Genomic DNA, 18,874 nt, shown 5'->3' on the forward strand with positions numbered 1-18,874 from the left:
ACTCCTTGTTGGGCTTTTGCACTCATTTCTTAAAATATTGTTGATCTCTAAAAAATAGTAGCACATTGAGACTTCTCTGTATAAGAATTTTGTTCTTTTTTATATTCAGAAATTAGGAAAATAGCCATGGATCATCTTTTTCATTAAACCAGAGTGGGAGAGGGGGTACCAAGAATGATATAGCAGCATTTATTGGAACAGGAATTTGAACTAAGCTGTGAACAGATAAACCAGAATAATCTAGTAAATAACACTAACTACATGAATCTTGATACAAAACAGAATTTAAAAAAAAAACTTTAATCAGGCTTAAATCTGAGTTGTTTTTAACTTGCATTTCAGGAAATTCCTCGTAAATCAGATTGAACTGGAACCAAAGCTCTGTGTGTGTGTGTGTGTGTGTGTGTGTGTGTGTGTGTGTGTGTGTTTGTGTTTTACAGTTTCACTGAACTATATTTCACATTCCATCAAATTTGATAATTTAAATGTAGAGTTTGGGGTTTCTAGTATATTCACAGAATTATGTAACTATCATCACTATCTAATTTTAGAACATTTCAACACCTAAAAACAAAAAACCCTTATGCATTTGCAATCTTTTCCCATTTTCTCTTAAGCCCCACATCCCCTGGCAACCACTAATCTCTGTTCTATCTCTATGGATTTGCCTGTTGTGGACATTTCACATATGTGGTCTTTTGTGTTGGGCTTCTTTCACTTAGCACATGATGTTTTCAAGATTCATCCATGTTGTAGCATGTATTAGTACTGCATTCCTTTTTATGGCTGAATAATATTCCATTGTGTGAACATGTCACCGTTTGTTTATCCATTCATCTGTTGATGGACATTTAGGTTATTTCCACTTTTTGGCTATTTTGAATAAAGCTGCTGTAAGCATTTGTGTGTAATTTTTGGGTAGACATATGTTTGCATTTCTCTCATGTTGTATACCTAGGAGTGGTATAGCTGGGTACCATACATATATTTTTAGAAGTTCATTATTTATGATTAATTTAAAAAAAATTTTACTGTCATTCCTTCTTTGTAGTTTTGAAAAAAATTCAAATTTACAGAGAACAGGAAGACTAAGTCAATGAAAAGTCCTAGAGTCACAAATTTTTAACATGTTGTTACATTTAAAAGCATGCTACCTCTGTTTACTTTTTCTCTGCTGATCTACTTGCAAGTAAGTTGCAGATGTCATGATTGTTTACCAAAAGTATTTCTAAACATGTATTTCCTAAAAACAAGAACATGTTTCTACTCAAGTATAATATAATCATTATACTCAAATTAAATTTTGATGTAATAATATTATCTAATTTGTATTCAAATTTTCTCAGTTATTCCAGCAATGTCCTCTATAGTTTTATTTCCTTTTCTGTTGACAGTTCTATCAATGATCATGTTTGCATTTGTCATATTTCTTTTTTCCTTTTTAATTGAAATGTAGTTGACATGTAATACTGTATTAGTTTCAGTTGTACAACATAGTGTTTCAACAATTACATATTTTATGAAATGCTTACCACAATAGTTACTGTCACTCTACAAAGTTATTGCAGTATTATTGACTATATTCCTTTTGCTATAGTTTTCATTCCTACAAATTACTTACTTTATAATTGGAAGTTTGTGCCTCTTAATCCCTTTCACGTATTTCACCTCACCCACCATGCCCTTCTCCAGCAAGCACCATTTTCTTCTCTGTATTTATGAATCTGTTTGTTTTTTTGTTGATTTATTTTTCAGATTGCACATATATATACATGCATGTGGAATTATATAGTATTTGTCTTTAGCTTATTTCACTTAATGTATCATCTTTAGGTGCATCCATGTTGTCATATTTCTTTAACCTATAATGAACCCTTACCTTTCTTCTCTTCCTTGTCTTTCACTAGGTCAGCTATTTTGTAGACTGTCCTACAATTTGGATTTGTCTGATTGTTGCCTCATGGTTAGATTCTGGTTAATTTTCAGCAGGAGTACCTACTGCACAGTGGTGATGCATCCTCAGTGTGTCATCTCAAGAGGCACAGAATGTCAGTGTGTCTTTTATTGGTGATGTTAAGTTTGGTTACTTGGTTAAGGTAGTGTCCTCCAGATTTCTCCATTGTAAAGGTACTTTGATCAACACACTGAAGAATCAATTCCAAATCCTATGGCTTGATCCTTGTATTGGAGTGTACATAGTGTTCTTTGTTCTGTGAAGAGATGTATGGTGTAGTGGGAGAAATCATTTTAAAACAGGTACATATACCAAAGAGTTGCAAAGTAAATGTGAACAAATGAATTATTTTCTCTGTTAGTAAAGGATGAGTTCTAAAGCACATTTCACACAGATGCCTATAGTGTACCTATAGTGCCTATAGTGGTGCCAGGTTTTCCTATTTTTAAAAAAGAAACCAGAATCCCATATTTTTCTGTGAAGTATCCTGACTTATAAAACAACTGTGAGAAGACCCCAAGACACTTTGGACTACTAGGTTTTGCTCTCTGTCCTGAAGGGATGCTTGAGTATTTGCTCTAAGGGGATGTCAGCCATAAAAATGGAATTAGTTTTAAGCAGGATTTTGAAGGATTAAGGACTGTGGTATGGAAGGAATGTGTAGAGGATTTGGGAGGAGAGTGGGTGAACATCTGTGGTAAATGATGAATAGATTTTCTTGGCTTAGGGACTTCAAGTGGAGGTGAACTTAGTTAATGGGGAGACAGTCTGAGAAAGATGTTAGAAGCGTATGTGTAATAAAGAGGGATAGTGAAAACTTCTAGTTTATGAGGAAAGGGAACAGTGCTATCAGAGACACGCTTGAAAAGTAAGAATGTGGCATACATTTTGTAGGACTCTGTAATTCTGAGTGTTCAAATTAATGCATTTGTATTCTTGTATAATCTGTTACTTAGATTTATTTTTATATACTGATTCTTTTGGTTTAATTGGGTTTATTAACAAAAATTCTTCACTCTTCACCAGCTTCGAGCTCTGTATTCAATGTACCTTCGAAAAACAAAAAGTTTGAATAAGTTGCTCTATCACCTGTTCAGGCTTATGCCAGAAAATCCAACTTATGCAGAGACAGCTATTGAGCTTTCAAATAAGGACCCTAAAACATTCTTTACAGAAGAGCTCCGGTTGAGTATTAGAGGTTAGTAAGATGTGTATTTGTGTTCTTTCTTGGAAACTTGGTCCAGATTAAGCTATGTTATGCTTTATTCTGGGGGTATGCAGAGTAACTCCAAATGTGAGTCCTGGCTTTCAGAATGTTGACATGCAAGATTTTCCTCATTTCTCTAACTAGGACATAACAAATAGATCTTGTGGACAAAGTTAAGAATTTAATAAACACTTGAAGCTTAGTTTGTTGAGACTGTTATTTTTTATTCTGTAAAGAAATATTTATGTGATAATATTTTATAGCCCTGTAAATAGCTTTCAGTTGGGGAAATAAAGATGAGTATAATTTATTTCCTTCATTCTGGGAGCTCATATTTTAGCTGAGGGGGTAGACGTACATGCATCCAGTTGTACTACAGTGCCTTGGAGATCTGAGGATGGGACTCTGTCTCATGAGTATTGAGGTGGGTGTTCTAGTATCTTTGCATATCACATCAGTGAGCTCTGAGGAAGGTAAAGGAGGCCAAACTTTGTTTCATGATTTATAAGAAAGAGAAAATCTTGAATTTTTCCTCCGTTTAAAAATATGTGTGTCCCATTTTATTTGTGATCTTTCAGGTGAAATATAGAATGCGATTTCTAGGCAGACATTTCAGTGTCAGTTAAGATCTTCATTCCTTTTACTTATTTTTGACATTCTAATGGTTCATTTTGAATGTGAGAGAAAGCTCATATGCTAGAGTTCTTGTTTCTGTGTTTTGTTTTTTTTAATGGGTCCTAGCACTTGTGTTAAGGAATTAAAAATGATTTTCTAAGGAAGATACTACTATTAGCCTGTTACTCTATGTAAGAAATAATTGTTACTAAGAATTTGTTTATTTTTCAGAAACAGCAACTCTTCCATACCATATTCCACACTTGGCTTGTTCCGTCTATCATATGACATTAAAAGACTTGCCCGCCATGGTGAGGCTGTGGTGGAATAGTAGTGAGAAGCGTGTTTTCAATATTGTGGATAGATTTACAAGCAAGTATGTCAGCAGTGTTCTTTCTTTTCAAGAAATATCTTCTGTGCAGACAAGTACACAACTATTTAATGGCATGACGGTTAGTATTGTCTTAAATTTTTTCTAGAAAATTGTTTGAATATTGGTAACGTCTGTCACCTGAAGTATCATCACAATTGTAACCCTTGGTTCAGAATTTATAGAAATTGTCTATTTCCTGATTCTGTTATAAAATTGTAATATTCATGCAGATGTTGAAACAATGCTATAATTTCATTTACCCCCACCAGATGTTTCTGAACATTCATTAGTTCATTCAAACTATATATTGGAATACTTAACAGACATCAAGACACAGTGTGCCAATCACCTGGAAAATGAGCAGTTTAATAGGGTCAGATTCCTGTCCTGTAATGACATACAATCTAATAAAGGGAAAAGAGTGATACTGATAGTTTTTTGTAATAGAAACTGGAAATTGGCACAGTAAGAGGAAGAATGCTATCTGCAGTCAGAGTGGGAAAGATTCATCTGGCTGAAGAGATTGATCGTTGACTTTACAGAGGAAGATTACTTTGAGGTGGGCAGGATGTGTTTTTGGGGAAAATGAGGGGAAAGGCATTTAATATAGAGAAAACAGTAGGGAAAAGCAGAAAGCTTGGAGATGAGAATGTAATTTCTGTGATTGCCCAAGAAATGATGAATAACCCAATATTCATAGAAAGCAGGATTCCTGAAGGTGAATAGAGAGCAGACTGCTTCTATGATGAATTAGGGCCATGTTGGGAAAGGACTCAAATAACAGTTTAAAGTATTTGGTTTTATTTTGCCATGGAATCCTTTGAAGCAGTGACACTGTCAGATTACAATTTGTAAAGTTGCTCTGACTGAAATAAATTGCATGGACTGTTGACATGGAGCTAGAGTTCAAAGTATGAGACATGAGCAATAAGGACGGCCTGAGTGAGGCAGTGTCAGTGGGAATATTCCATAAAAGGGGAGGGATGTGAGAAATTTTGTGGTGATTTCTCCAAATTTGTAACTCGTTAATGCCTGGGATGAGGTAGAAGGAGAAATTTCAGAAGAATAAATTTGTCAAGGATGACAGTTTGTGTTTTATGTTGTTTCAATGCTAATATGAAATCAAAACCAGGTATAAATATTCTGGCAGTTGATGGTTGACTTTAAAGCTCAGGAGAATTCTGTGGTAGAGAAAGACTTGGGAGACATCTAAATAGAAGTGATATTTGATACCCTGGGCATAGAAGGGAAGAAATAACCCATTCTGGCATTGGTCTCTTAAAAATAACTATTGTGTGTCAAGCCTAATATAATAAAACATACTTTTTTTTATGAACAGTATTTCTTTTGAAACAAATTTTGTTATAAAGTCACTATAAAATGTCAGGTGTTTAACCCATTTATGTTTTCTTTGAAGACTGTTCTAATAGTCATCAGGTCAAGATGTTTTTTTGAGTGCAAGAAAAGAAGTTTGGCAAAATAATTACCTTTCATGTGTTGCAGGTTAAAGCTCGAGCTACTACTCGAGAAGTAATGGCTACTTATACTATTGAGGACATAGTTATTGAACTTATAATACAACTGCCTTCAAATTATCCATTGGGTTCAATAACAGTGGAAAGTGGGAAAAGAGTTGGAGTGGCTGTTCAGCAGTGGCGGAACTGGATGCTGCAGTTAAGCACTTACCTCACCCATCAAGTAAGTTTCTGTGTACACATTTGGCTTGCCAAACTAGAGAGGGAAACTGCTGATCTACCATTTGAAAGGGCAATAAAACTTAAAATGTATCTTCCTGCTTAAGGCAGATATTTCCTTGGATAAACCCACATACATGCTTAAATGACTTGAATTTGCCAAGCTGTTTTAATTTTTAAGGGTCTGTAATTTCTTTTTTGGTGTGTGTGATTAATTGACTTTACTTCATTGTCATTATAGATGATATAGAACAACACATGGTACTAAGGACATTGAAAAGGAATCTTTTATAAGATTCTGGACAGATGAATGTTTTCCAAGCTATTTTACTCATTTAATCTCTTCTCCTATGTAGTTAGAGAAATCCCAGTACTAACGAAAACCATGACTTTTAAACAAATGACAGTCTTCTCTAGCTTTGTTGGCATAATTGTACTGTATCTCAGGCATTCTACAATAAGGAAAAAGTATTTTAAAACAAATACATTCACCAGTATTGTAGAGCTGAAACAAGTCAGCAGTTGAGAAGGTGAAGAAATAATTTAATCATTTTAGTTAAAAATTGGGAAAACTGACCCAAGTTATTTATTAAAAGAGTTTCCTCAAAACATTCTGAGACTATAAAAGTTGAAGTATTGGTGCAGAAGCCTTTTTTTTCAAGTCTGCCTTTAATGGAGACAAATTATATCTGGTTCTTAAAACTTGGGGGTCATTTAAAAAATATTCATAAAACTTCGGACATGTGAACATAGCTAAGCAGATATTCTTCTTTCCAAATTATAATTTAACTTCAAAATTTGTGAAATTGAATAAAAATTACATTGGCGATCCTGAATGCAAATTGACTTTTTTTCCTTCTTGTTGATAGAATGGAAGTATTATGGAAGGCTTGGCATTATGGAAAAACAATGTAGACAAACGTTTTGAGGGTGTTGAAGATTGCATGATCTGTTTCTCAGTCATTCATGGTTTCAACTACTCTCTTCCCAAAAAAGCATGTAGAACATGCAAGAAAAAGTTTCATTCAGCCTGCTTGGTAAGTCTGTTAAGGAGAAATGAACTTATTTATTTATATTTTATGTGTATTACATATGTATGCTGTCTAACTTCAGAAAAGTAAACATGTTAAAGTCTTAATTGTAGTTAATGGAAAACAATAATTTTTCAAAAGCTGTAAGACATAATTAGTACTTTACTGAGACTGGTAGCATCAAAACACTTTAATAAATGGGTGTTTCTAATACAGCTTTTAGCTCTCAAAAAACAGATGATCTTCTAAGATCTAGACCATAAAGGAGACTGAAAAAATTGGAACTGTGGGCCATCTGGCATCAGAGGTTTTTCTCTTTTTAAACATCAGTTGAAGAGAAAGTTGCTGTATGTTTCGTTGTTCCACAAGAGGTCTTCCTTATGTATCTTAGTGGTTATGTGCATGAGTCTAGGTAGAGGCAAGCATACTGTAGCTAGAGGAAGTAATACTGAGTTGTGTTGATTATGGAGGTGGAGAAAGCAAACATTTTGAAATTTTCCCTTTTTTTACTTTATCATTTTAAGGCTTCTTTAGATATATATATAAAATGACAGCTTTTAAAAGTCCTTTTAACATTTAAAATATTTTCTTTTTCAGTACAAATGGTTTACATCTAGCAACAAATCTACTTGTCCACTCTGTCGTGAGACCTTTTTCTGAGATTTTTTTCCCCACCAGAAGTAATCCCTGAAGTAAATCAAGCAAAGGCAGTGGATTTGGATCCATCTTAAAGTGTTGATGTAAGGAGGCCAGTGAGCATTACTTATAAATAGGGCCTTCTCTGGAAAATGTATCTTGGTTAATGTAATGATCCTAAAATCAGTTTTACTTATCTTTAGATTGTGTTGTAAATGTTTGGAAACCTTTTCTTTGACAGAAGAATATTACATATTTGAGAGAAAATATTTATATTAATAATCTCTTTGTATATTTAAAAATAAATGTGGAAAAAGCCTAAATTACGGAATTGGAATTTGTGAAAGCATTATGCAACTGTATTATACTGATAAATCCATTTAGTTTGTTGACCTATGTTCTAGAATAGTCCAAGGGAGGCAAATGAATTAAGAGGGTTGATTTACAGCCACAGATATTTTAAGACTTATTTATGAGTTATGACAACAAAATTAATATTCTGATTTTGTAGATATTTTAATGATAAAATGAGACTAAGCTATATTAATATAGCTTAAGTTATTTTAAAGCATGCTCTGAAATTCTAAATAAAAGAGTAAACTGAACTTTAAGGTGCCTCCATATATCAAGGGTTATGAAATTCAGAAAATTAAGTTCATAATAACACTGACCTTTTGCTGTGGAAGACAAATTTCCATGTATTAGTGACCTATCTGTGAATTTATTACTCAGTTTGAATCTCCAGAGGGTGAGACTTTGAGACAAACAGGAATTCAATTATTTTATTCATGAAGCAGAGTGGTAGTTATGCCATTATTGAGAAGAAATAAATAAATTAGTATTTCTGAAACTTAAGATTGGCAGAAGAAAAAATTTTTTAAAAATGTTGTAGGAAGCTTTCTAATTTTGTAAGCAAGATTTGGTGTTCTTTCTGGCCAGAGTTACACTAAATTAGAAATCTGTGGGAGTTAGTTTTTTTGCAACATTCAGAAGTACAAGTTAAGAATTTTAGTACTAAGCAAAATTCAGTATAACAGACTGAAGTAGAGTAAATGAAGAACTGCCTTTTGCCACAACACTGTTATGCCTAAAATTGTGCCCGAAATGTAAAAGTGTGGAACTTGTAATAATTTTATTGCAGTCTTCCATTACATGGGAAATACTAGCATATCTAATAGCAAGGTCACTTGAAAGATCAGCTGATCATCTCTCTTGCAGATGTTTAATTTGGCAAAAAGCAACTCATGTTAAATAAAATTATGCTTACCATCAACTGGGTAAATGGTTATTATTGAAATAGTATGAATGTGGTCAGAGTATTATAGTTGAGAATAAGGTGTTACATGAGTCAGTGATCTCTTGAGTTGTATTTGTAGATGCAGTGTCCTACCTAATTTCTTCTGTGTCCTAAATTTTTTGCTTTAGTGTATATTATAGCCTTGAGGCTCAAGGAGTCAGTAAGTGATGTACAGATAGCAAAATTTTACTACCTCTTCTTAACAACCCTTTCTGAAAATATTCTGTCTATGTCTCTCTCTGACATAGTAATCCGAAAGGATTGTGTTACTCCTCTGTGAAAGTTACACTTCCTTTAAAAATGGTTTTATAATAAGACTTTGTTTGTAACTTTCCAGTATTAGTACTTCTTGGCTTCTGACCCAAACCCCAAGTAGAAAAGAAAAAGGAATAATGGAGCATTGCTTTTCCACGTTAGTATTTAGGGCATCAGGTTCTGGGTGGAACACAGTGCGGTACCTACTCTTCATACTTAGGACTCTAACACATTTCTTTGAGACTTGTAAATAAATGTAAAGCTTGTTTTACTGTTTATATGCTAAAGAAAAACCTTTCCAAAATAAGACTAAATTTAGAATACCACATTAATTAAAGTTTTACTTATACAGCTTTGACAACTCTACAGAGTACCCTTTAAAATTCCAGCATAAGAATGTTTTAAAATTGCATGATATTCAAAGCCCATTCATAAATTAATAATTTAAAATTCTAATGTAAATTGCAAGTTTTAGATTTATTTTTAACTCTTATTTATCACATGCTCTAATGTATGTACATAAGTTTCTCTGGCTTTAAGTAATGTTATTATTTGATTAGTTTTTATGGTGTGAATAATTAATGTTATTTGATTGTTATACCATATGTGCCCATTAAAATTCTTTTTAATTACAAGATATTTCAAACATACATAATAATAATTATAATAACATAAATACCCTTGTATTCTTCACAAACTATTTTGCCGTATTTACCTCTGATTTTTAAAGAAATAAAATGTTACTCTTTTGTACTCCTCCCTGACGCCATCTCCTCTTTCCCTCCCTAGAGCTAACCTACTGAAGTTGGGTGTTTCCGTACTATTTGAGATTTTATACTTTACCTCATGTTTGTATCCATAAATAATATATTGCAGTCTTTAAAAAATTTATATTTGTGATATCCTATTATATGTTAGCTTTAAAGAAATTTTTTAAATTGAAGTATAGTTGCTATACATTATATTGGTTTCATGTATAAAACATAGTTACTCAACATGTATCTACATTATTAAATACTCAACGTAACTGCTGTTTAGAATCATATTGTATCAGTTTACCAATTCTCCCACTAGTGATCTCATGCAAAGATACTAGATATTCTGGACGTATGCCCCAGCATGGAATTTAGATGTCAAATTGCTCTCTGAAGTGAGGTGCAAGTTTGTACACTCAATGCAATGTAAGAGAATTCTGGTTTCCCTACCTCATCACTTAGTCTTACCAGATTTTTAAAATTTCCCAGTCAGAACTGTGAGAGTAGCTGGTAATTTAATTATATTTTCCTGGCTAACAAGACTCTTCATTTCATATAGTTATTGATCATTATTTTGTAAATTTATTATCTAATGTCGGTTTTCTCTTTGATTACTTGTATTCTTATTGATCATAATGCTTTATCTGTTACAGGGCTTCTAGCATGTGGCTTGACTATTTTTTTCTGATCACTTATTTTAAAAAAAATTTTGTTATCATTTATCTGCAATTACATAAAGAACATTATGTTTACTAGGGTCCCCCTTCACCAGGTCCCCCCCACAAACCCCATTACAGTCACTGTCCATCGGCATAGTAAGATGTTGTAGATGGCTTGACTTTTAACATGGTCTGTGGCTGTCTTTAATTATAGAGTTTTTCAGTTAAATTTAGTCAAATTTGTCTTTCTCCTTTATGATTGAACCTTTTTTATGTTAGGTTTTAAAATTTTGTTCCTTCCCTGAGGCTTAAAAAAATTCTATTTGTTAGTAGTTACATATTTCAAAATATGCCTAATTCACCTGAAGTTAAATTTTGTGACTGTTGTAAGATAGAAATGTTATCACATAGTGATAGCCAGTTCTCATAGAATCATGTATTAAATAGTACACCCATTCCCCACTAGCTTTGTAGTACCTCTTCTTATGTTACCAAATCCCCTTGCATGTGTGGATTGGTTTCTGGGCTCTGTATTCTTTTCCATTGTTCTGTTTATCTGTGTTAATTCTACACAATTCTTATCTTTAACAAGAAGCTTTATAATTAATCTCAAAGAGTTGGTGAGTAATCTTCTACTCTTGTTCTTCTCCAAAACTCTCCTTCTCCTTTTCAGCTGCTTATTTACTATCACAGCCAATTTGTCTTTACTATAATGAATTTTCTTATGGAAGAATTTGGCAAGTGCTCATCTTAGGTTTTATCTGGTGCAAACAGGTGGCTTTTCTGGCTTTGCCAGATCTTATACTTAAAAGGTCTTATAACCCAGTTATTGTCTGTTTTTCAAAATTCTGGAGGTGAAAAATTTTGCATATCTGTGATAGAATCCTTGAACCTCCCATGAATTTGTCTTTCTGTTTTATAAAAGTTCCTTGTAAAAGGACTGACTGAGCTGGGGGTCTGCTATTCCAGTAGTTTTGACAATGTCTTTTTTTTACTGTGGATTTATTTTTAAAGATAGCAACTTAGCAACTTCTTTGGGTAGTGCTAAGGCATCAAATAATTTGTATATTTGGTGTCTAGATATTTATAGGGGTACCTGAGGAGGTTAAGAAACCTGTTTCCATGGCATTCCAAATTGATAATTTATTTCAAAATATACAGGTTACAGCACATCAGTTTTCTCTTATTTTCAACAATGTTTTGTGCCCTATAAAAAGATCACAAGTTTGTCCATTTGAACCTATTTGGCTTCTGGTAAGGTATTGGATTCTAAAAGACCTAGGTGTAGTTATTGTATAATAACCAGTTGAATTATTCATTTCATTCTTTAAGATTCGTTAACAAGCAATATTTGTAAAAATGTAGTATTGGAGTGTTCAAAATTTGTGTTCTGGGCATGGATACTTCTCCAGCTGAAGAACCATAATCATGGGATTATCCATCAGCTGAAGGTCATAGAGTTTCTGGATTTGAGAGGTCTACACCAGTTGAAGGTAAAATGAGAAGGAGAAAGTGATAATATACTTTATGTGGTGCATCAGATTTACTTTTCCAAATTGATCTTGTACTTGAAAACTTGCTGAACTTGTTTATTCCAATAATTTTTCTGTGGATTCCTTAGGACTTTCTATATTTAAAATCATTGACAAACAGATAATTTTATTTCTTTTCCAATCTAAATGCCTTTTATTTATTTTTCTTGCCTAAATGCCATGGCTAGAGTCTCCAGTGTTGAGTGGAAGTGGTGAGAGCAGAGATCTTTGTCTTGTTTCTGATCATAGTGGGTGAGCTTTTAATATTTCAACACTGTTGTTAACTGTGGTTGTTACAATCAGATTTAAAGGTGAACTTAATACAAATTCTGCAGATACTTCAACTAATTAGGTGGAAGTTTCTTGACACAAAACAAGCTTTTGGATCAAAGGATAGGCTATAAAAGGCAGTGGAGTTTTGATGCATGCCACGATGTTGAAAAACCATTAGAACAGAGGTTTTCAACTTCAGTACTGTTGGCACTTTGAGCTGTGTAATTGTTTGTTTTAGGGACTATCTTGTGCATTGTATTGTGGCATGTTGAACAGTATTTCTGGCCTATTGTCTACTAGATGCCAGTGCAGCATCCTGGTTGTGATAACCAAAAATGCCCAGACATTGTCAAATATCCTCTGGGTAGCAAAATTGCCCCCAGATGAGTACTGTAGTCTTAGAACATGGACTAATCAAGCACTGTTCAGTAGAAATATAATGTGAAACACATAGTATTTTAAGTTTTGCTAGTAGTCATACTAAAAAATGTAAAAAAATGAAATTAGTTTTAATAACATTTTATTTTATTTAACTCAGTATCCAAATTACTATTTCAACATACTGTAATCAATATAAAAATTAATACAATTATTAATACAAGATATTTTACATTCTTTTTTTCATATTAAGCTTTTGAAATCCAGTATATTTTAAATTTATAGCACATAGCAATTCAGGTATGAAATTTTCACAGAAATAACTTTACCTGCATTTAGAGTTCAGAAGATTTATAGTTAAGTAAATTCACAAACCCAGGTTTTCCCAAACACATTTTCCAATAACTGGATTGAGTGTCCTCTTTAAAATTAAATAAAAATTTAAATTTATTTCCTCAGTGTTATTTGTTCTTTCATATACAATTAATAATATTACATACAGCAGTAATAACAGTGTAACTCCTTTTGGGTTCCTGAACCCGATTCCCATGGTCGTATGTGTGTGAGAGGGGGTCTTTCCATACATAACACCTAGCAATTCTTGAACATCAGCAGGGTGTCAGAGAACTCAGTTCAGATGCTATCTGCCTGGAGACAGCACCAGATTTCCAGGTTAAGGGCTCCATCCTACAAGAATGCCCCCATCCCCCACTCCAGGTGCTGGTCACAACCTGTGCTTCTGACCTACTGGCTGCAGATTGGAGGTTCCCACGACCCTCCCCCTTAGGTTTGATTAATTTGTTAGAGCAGCTCACAGAACTCAGGAAAACACTTTCATTTAACAGTTTAATAAAGGCTGCCGTAAAGATTACAAGTTAACAGCCAGATGAAGAGATACTTAAGGCAAGGTCCCAAATAAAGGAGGTTTTGTCTTTGGTGGAGCTTGGGGCCTGGCTCGTTAGCATATGGAGATGTTCTGTTTCCCCAAGCATGGAAGCTCTCTTACAGAAGCTTCTCCCGGGTTTCTGTGAGGGCTTCATTGCATAGTCATGATTGACTAAATTATTGGCCATTGACTGATTCAACCTCTGGCCCCCACCCTTAGGTGGGGGTTCAAAGCCTCTCATTAACATAACTGAACACCAGTTTCACTTTTAAGACTGCAGTGTTTTCAGGAACTGTGAATGAAGACCAAATATACCTGGGAAATATATGTTTGGCCATCTGAATATTTCTTATGACTCAGTCACTTGCCACAGTTCAAGTGCTCATTGGTCACATGTGGCTAGGGGCTATGGTATTGGACAATTCAGGCCTAATTTACATGTAAATAACAAAAAACGGTTTATAATAATCTAGGAAGAATCAATCTGGACTGTTAAAACTCACTTCCAAATATTTTATCTATGCCTTGAGAGTCTGCCCACAAAAATTCTAGGATCATAGCTTATACTTTGGTTATTTTTTGATTCACAGATAGTGTAGTTATATATACAAGTCAGATATACTTTGGTCATTTGCAGAATTTTCCATAACTTAAAATCTTTTTGCTGTAAATTTCCCTTGGCAGTTTCATTAATTAAGTAGACTCTTACCTATTAAATGGTTGTATCGTGAAGAAAAATAATATACCGATAATGGTCCCATAATAATAGTTGCAGGTTGTTGGGCATTTCCACTCTTTGGTAGATTAAGTACTCTGAAGGATATGATGTTTTGTAGAAGTGGGATTATTAGTAGATAAAGTGACCCCTATCTATATTTTGTTGTTCATATATATTTATAGACCTTCCTCCCTGGCATGCTTAGAAGGTGGTAAGAGGATTGTTAAGTACTAATATCTCCTGGAGTGGCATTACTAGAGAAGTTTTGCATAGTTGTCCCATTTTTTGCCATTATAGGACATTAATTTTTTTCCCCAGTCCTTTTGCTTATGGTATTATTAACTATAGCTGCCCAATTCTTAAAGAACCTTTTGGTCTTGGTTTTATTTTGGGTATCAGTTGCTTTATCTTGAAGTTTGCTTTTATTTATAGCTTTTTGAAATGTTCAGTGACATGTTGAGATCTAAACTGGCATTTCTGAGTACATTAAAAAAAAAATGGACAAGCCTGTCTGCCTTTACATTAGCCCTTGGCTGTATCCCAGAATGCTCTTTGGAAATTTTCCTTGGTCTGTTTTTGGAGTCTGCTACTTACTCACCTTTTTTTGTTTACAATTTTGCATTTTTGTCCAATCTATGAGGAAAAGGCTTCTAAAATGGCCTATTGTGGGTAAAATTGCAATATTTCTAGAATCTCTTGGCTGGCCTTAGTACATCTCCATATTAATAGGTGTTTCCAAAGGGTGGAGAGAAGTAGTCCATCTCCATATCAATAGGTAATTACAAGGGCGATCAAGGACTTATCTGGACTGGAGAGGCTGGGTGGGGTCTCTTCTGTAGCAAGTAGAGAGAGACATGGGAGAGCAGAAGTGGATGCCTGCTTGTAAGAAATAAATGGCTTCTCCCACTTTATTTTTCTCTTTGATTTTGGTTTCAAAGGTATTTTGCTCTGGGATTTTCCACCGAAGTTGCACCTATGTAGTATTAATTTCCTATATGTTTACCCTTTCAAAGTCATTTTGATAAGGAAAATATTTAACACAGCTGACAAGGTCAGCAGAAAATCCTCGGCTCCCTCGGCTTATCTTCTTTGGCAAGGATAGCAGAAAACTCCCAGTCCCCCTCCTCTTCATCCTCACTCCTCCAGGATCTCACACTCCCCTGGGATCCTCTTTCACCCTGCTTGCTGCACACTTAGAAATGCCACAGATATGGAAGTAGAAAAATAGAAATTGCTCCCCTTGCCTTTGTTTGGGGCTTAGACTTTGGAGATTACTGTCCTCCAAGCCTGCCAGTGTGAAATAAACCTTCACCCTCCAAGACCTCTGAGTGTTGCTTGGTTCTTCTGTCAGAGATCCAGTCCAGGTTTTCCGTAACAATTTCTTGAATTATGAACAGCTGGGTTACAAACCATCTCCTAGTTTTTCATTGTTGGTGTGTTGCTGCTTTTAATCATTTTGTCTCCCATCTGAGGGGCTAGTGATTAAGTGAACTGGTTGGTATAGACTTGGTAGTCCAGTACAATAACATATCTTAACAGAATTCTGAATTCTGCAGCAATTTATCTCCTAGACTTAAGCAAAATTTTTTAGCAAAATGTTGCCACTTGCCAAGTTAAGTACAAGTTAGGATGGTTATGAAAATTGTGCCTTTGACACAGATAAATCAATGACCATGCAAGAAAAGGGCACTATGTTAGTCAAAAGTGAGTGTGTTAATGATAGTTGAGGTACCCCACCAAACAGAAGATAGGAAGGAGCCATGTGATCAGTGACCCCAACAACTAATGATAATGAAATACAGACTAAACAAAGTGAACTATCACAAATTACCAGGCCTTGGGGTGTACTCTTAGGTTCCGTACAGGACCCAAAGCAAAGTTTGACCATTTTAGCAGCTGATTGTCATAATGCTAATGGACCATTAAATCTATAGGGTCAACTTGTATTGATTTGGAGACTTAGCCTTATGCTTCCATCTGTTCCATATGAAGCACTCAACAGACATAAGACAATAAGGGACAAAACAAGAACACACAATAATTTGTATAAACAGATGAACAAAACAGTAAAAGCAAGCCAAGCATTGGAAGAATCCATAGGATGATGGCAAAAAAAAATTTATCAAGTGGTTCACTTCTAAATCAGAAGGTCTGATTATCATAAAGACAGACCTAAGTGTAATAAATATATGTGAAGATTTATTTGTTTAGAAAGTTTAGATAAATTCAGCAATAAGGGCTTAATGAAACTCATAAAAATTCAGATTGTTTTTGAGAAACTTACCTGGCAACAGATCTGAGGACTATCAGAGTTTGGGGCTTAAGAGGCCACTGATCTTTTCTGATGGCCCAAGGGTCCATTGGAATACTGTTATGTGAAGTATTATAAATAATCTTGGTGTAAGAATTGTCCAAGGAAGATATCAAGATTACCATTTGGTATCTGAAACAAAACTGTATTACTTAAGAAAGGGAGAGTTAGGCCCCTCATTTTGAGTAAATCCAGCTGTTAGTTTCATGTCAGATTTTTGAGTGGGATTGTTTTGGTGTATTGGTTACAGAGGTTAAATAGATTAATGTCGGCCTTACACACATGCTATTCTGGCAAGACATGTTGGCCAGCCAGCTTTCAGAAGATTTACTGATTAAGTTTATTGTTGATTGTTTGACTTCAAAAGTATGAGACTGCCACTGGCTTCCAGAGGCAAGGTTACTAAAGCAAGTTGTCACTGATTGATTAAGATTAAACTGGGGCAAGTTATTTTTGATCAAACAGAATTAAAACTGGTTCTGATTTACTTGTACTAGCTATAGAACAATCTTATTAGGACTCGGGGGGGTACTTTTTTATTCTTAATAGGTTTGTTGGTTATGTAGATTTACTTTCTTTATGAAGTTAAATGCACGTAACATAAAATTAACCATTTTAGGGTAGACAGTTGAGTGGCGTACATTTTAGGGTAGACAGTTTAGGGTGTACAGTGTAATTTAGTACATTAAACAGTTACTCCCCAACCTCCCACCCTATCCCTGGGAACCACCAGTCTGCTTTCTGTCTCTATGAATTTACCTATTTTAGGTATTTCATATAAATGGGTCATACAACTTGTGACCTTTTGAGTCTGGCTTCTTCACTTAGCATGTTTTTGAGATTCATACACATTGTAGCATATATCAGTACTTAATTCCTTCTTATGGCTGACTAATATTCCACTGCATATGTGTACCACAATTTGCTTATCCATTCATTTGTTGATGGACATTTGGGTTGTTTTTACCTTTCTGCTGTTGTGAGTAATGCTTTTACGAGTATCTGTTTTCAATTCTTTTGGCTATGTACCTAGAAAGAGAATTGCTGGTAATTCTGTATTTATCTCTTTGAAGAAACACCAAACTTTTCAACAGGAGCTGCCACATTTTACATTTCCATTGAGCAATGTATGAGGGTCCTAATTTCTTCACATCCTTGCAACACGTGTAATTTTGCATTTTTTAAATTGTAGCCATCCTAGTGGTTGTGAATTAGTATCTCGTTGTGGTTTTGATGAATTTCTCTAATGAGATTGAGCATTTTTTCATGTTTGTTGACCATTTATATTTCTTCCTTTAGAGAAACATCTATTCAAATCCTTTGCTCATTTTTTAGTTGGGGATTTTTGTTGTAAGATTTTAAAAATGTATTCTGGATACTAAAGTAAGGTATACTTTTTTAGAAGGATGTCAACTTAAATTTGGACAAGTTCTTGAGAATTCAGTGTTCACTAGGTTTGGCTCTGAGTGACAAAAAGAATCTAAAGTAAATGTAGCTTAAACAGGAAAGAAATTTTGCTTTTGTAAGTGAGGTCCAGATTTAAGCAGTTCTGGAATGTTATGATAGCTCTATAATCATCAGGGATGTAGGTTTCTTATGAATGTATATGGACCTAGATTTCTTATGTTGTTGCTCCTTTAGTCTCAATGTGTGACTCCACTATGTGGGCCAAGATGACTGCTCAAGTTCCACCCATTTTGTATACTTTACCGTCAGCACAAAGGAAGAAAAAGTAAAAAGAACAGGCTCCCTTTTGAGGATTTAATAATGTGGGTAACTGTGGAACCACTGTGTTATATATACTTGAAACTAATAATAAGATTGTGTATCAACTACAAGGACACTCAAGTCACACACAACATTTACCCCATTGGAAAGAATTTACTTCTTGTGTCCATCCCTAGCTGCAAGAGAAGCTAGAAAATGTAGTCTTTATTCCAAGCATCTATATGTCTGGCTAAAAATAAGTTTTATTGCTGAGGAAGATAGAAGAACAGATAAGGGAGGAAAACTAACACTGTCTCTTAGACACCTTTGGTATTAAAGCACTGTTGCTTTTCCTAATACCAGTGAATATTTGCAACTTGGATGACAATAATTTTCTAGAGTTTCCCGTGCCTTTAAAATGTGCAATATTTTCTATCCAGTCTAAAGTCTTAGTTTTTTAATTGTAATATTTAGCTCATTTACATAAATACAATTATGGATATATTTTATAGTTTTCTAATTGTTTCTTTTGTGTTTTTTGTCTTTTGAATTAATGAGTACTTTTTGTTAACTTTCATTTTGTCTTACTACCT

The 18,874-nt window shown here is 34.2% G+C and overlaps 1 protein-coding gene across 1 annotated transcript in view; it reads left to right on the plus strand.

Annotated features, from left to right (window-relative positions):
- LTN1 (listerin E3 ubiquitin protein ligase 1) overlaps window positions 1-10,089 on the plus strand; it is an 81,256-nt gene extending 71,167 nt beyond the window's left edge. Inside the window, exons 26-30 of the mRNA XM_036875106.2 lie at window positions 2,981-3,152; window positions 4,008-4,228; window positions 5,653-5,847; window positions 6,713-6,880; window positions 7,472-10,089. Of these exons, the coding sequence (XP_036731001.2) occupies window positions 2,981-3,152; window positions 4,008-4,228; window positions 5,653-5,847; window positions 6,713-6,880; window positions 7,472-7,534 (819 nt within the window). The 3' untranslated portion in view covers window positions 7,535-10,089. The remainder of the gene's footprint in view (window positions 1-2,980; window positions 3,153-4,007; window positions 4,229-5,652; window positions 5,848-6,712; window positions 6,881-7,471) is intronic.
- The last annotated feature ends 8,785 nt before the right edge of the window (window positions 10,090-18,874 follow it).

This window comes from Manis pentadactyla, chromosome 1 (assembly GCF_030020395.1).
Source record: "Manis pentadactyla isolate mManPen7 chromosome 1, mManPen7.hap1, whole genome shotgun sequence".
NCBI classification, from domain to species: Eukaryota; Metazoa; Chordata; class Mammalia; order Pholidota; family Manidae; genus Manis; species Manis pentadactyla.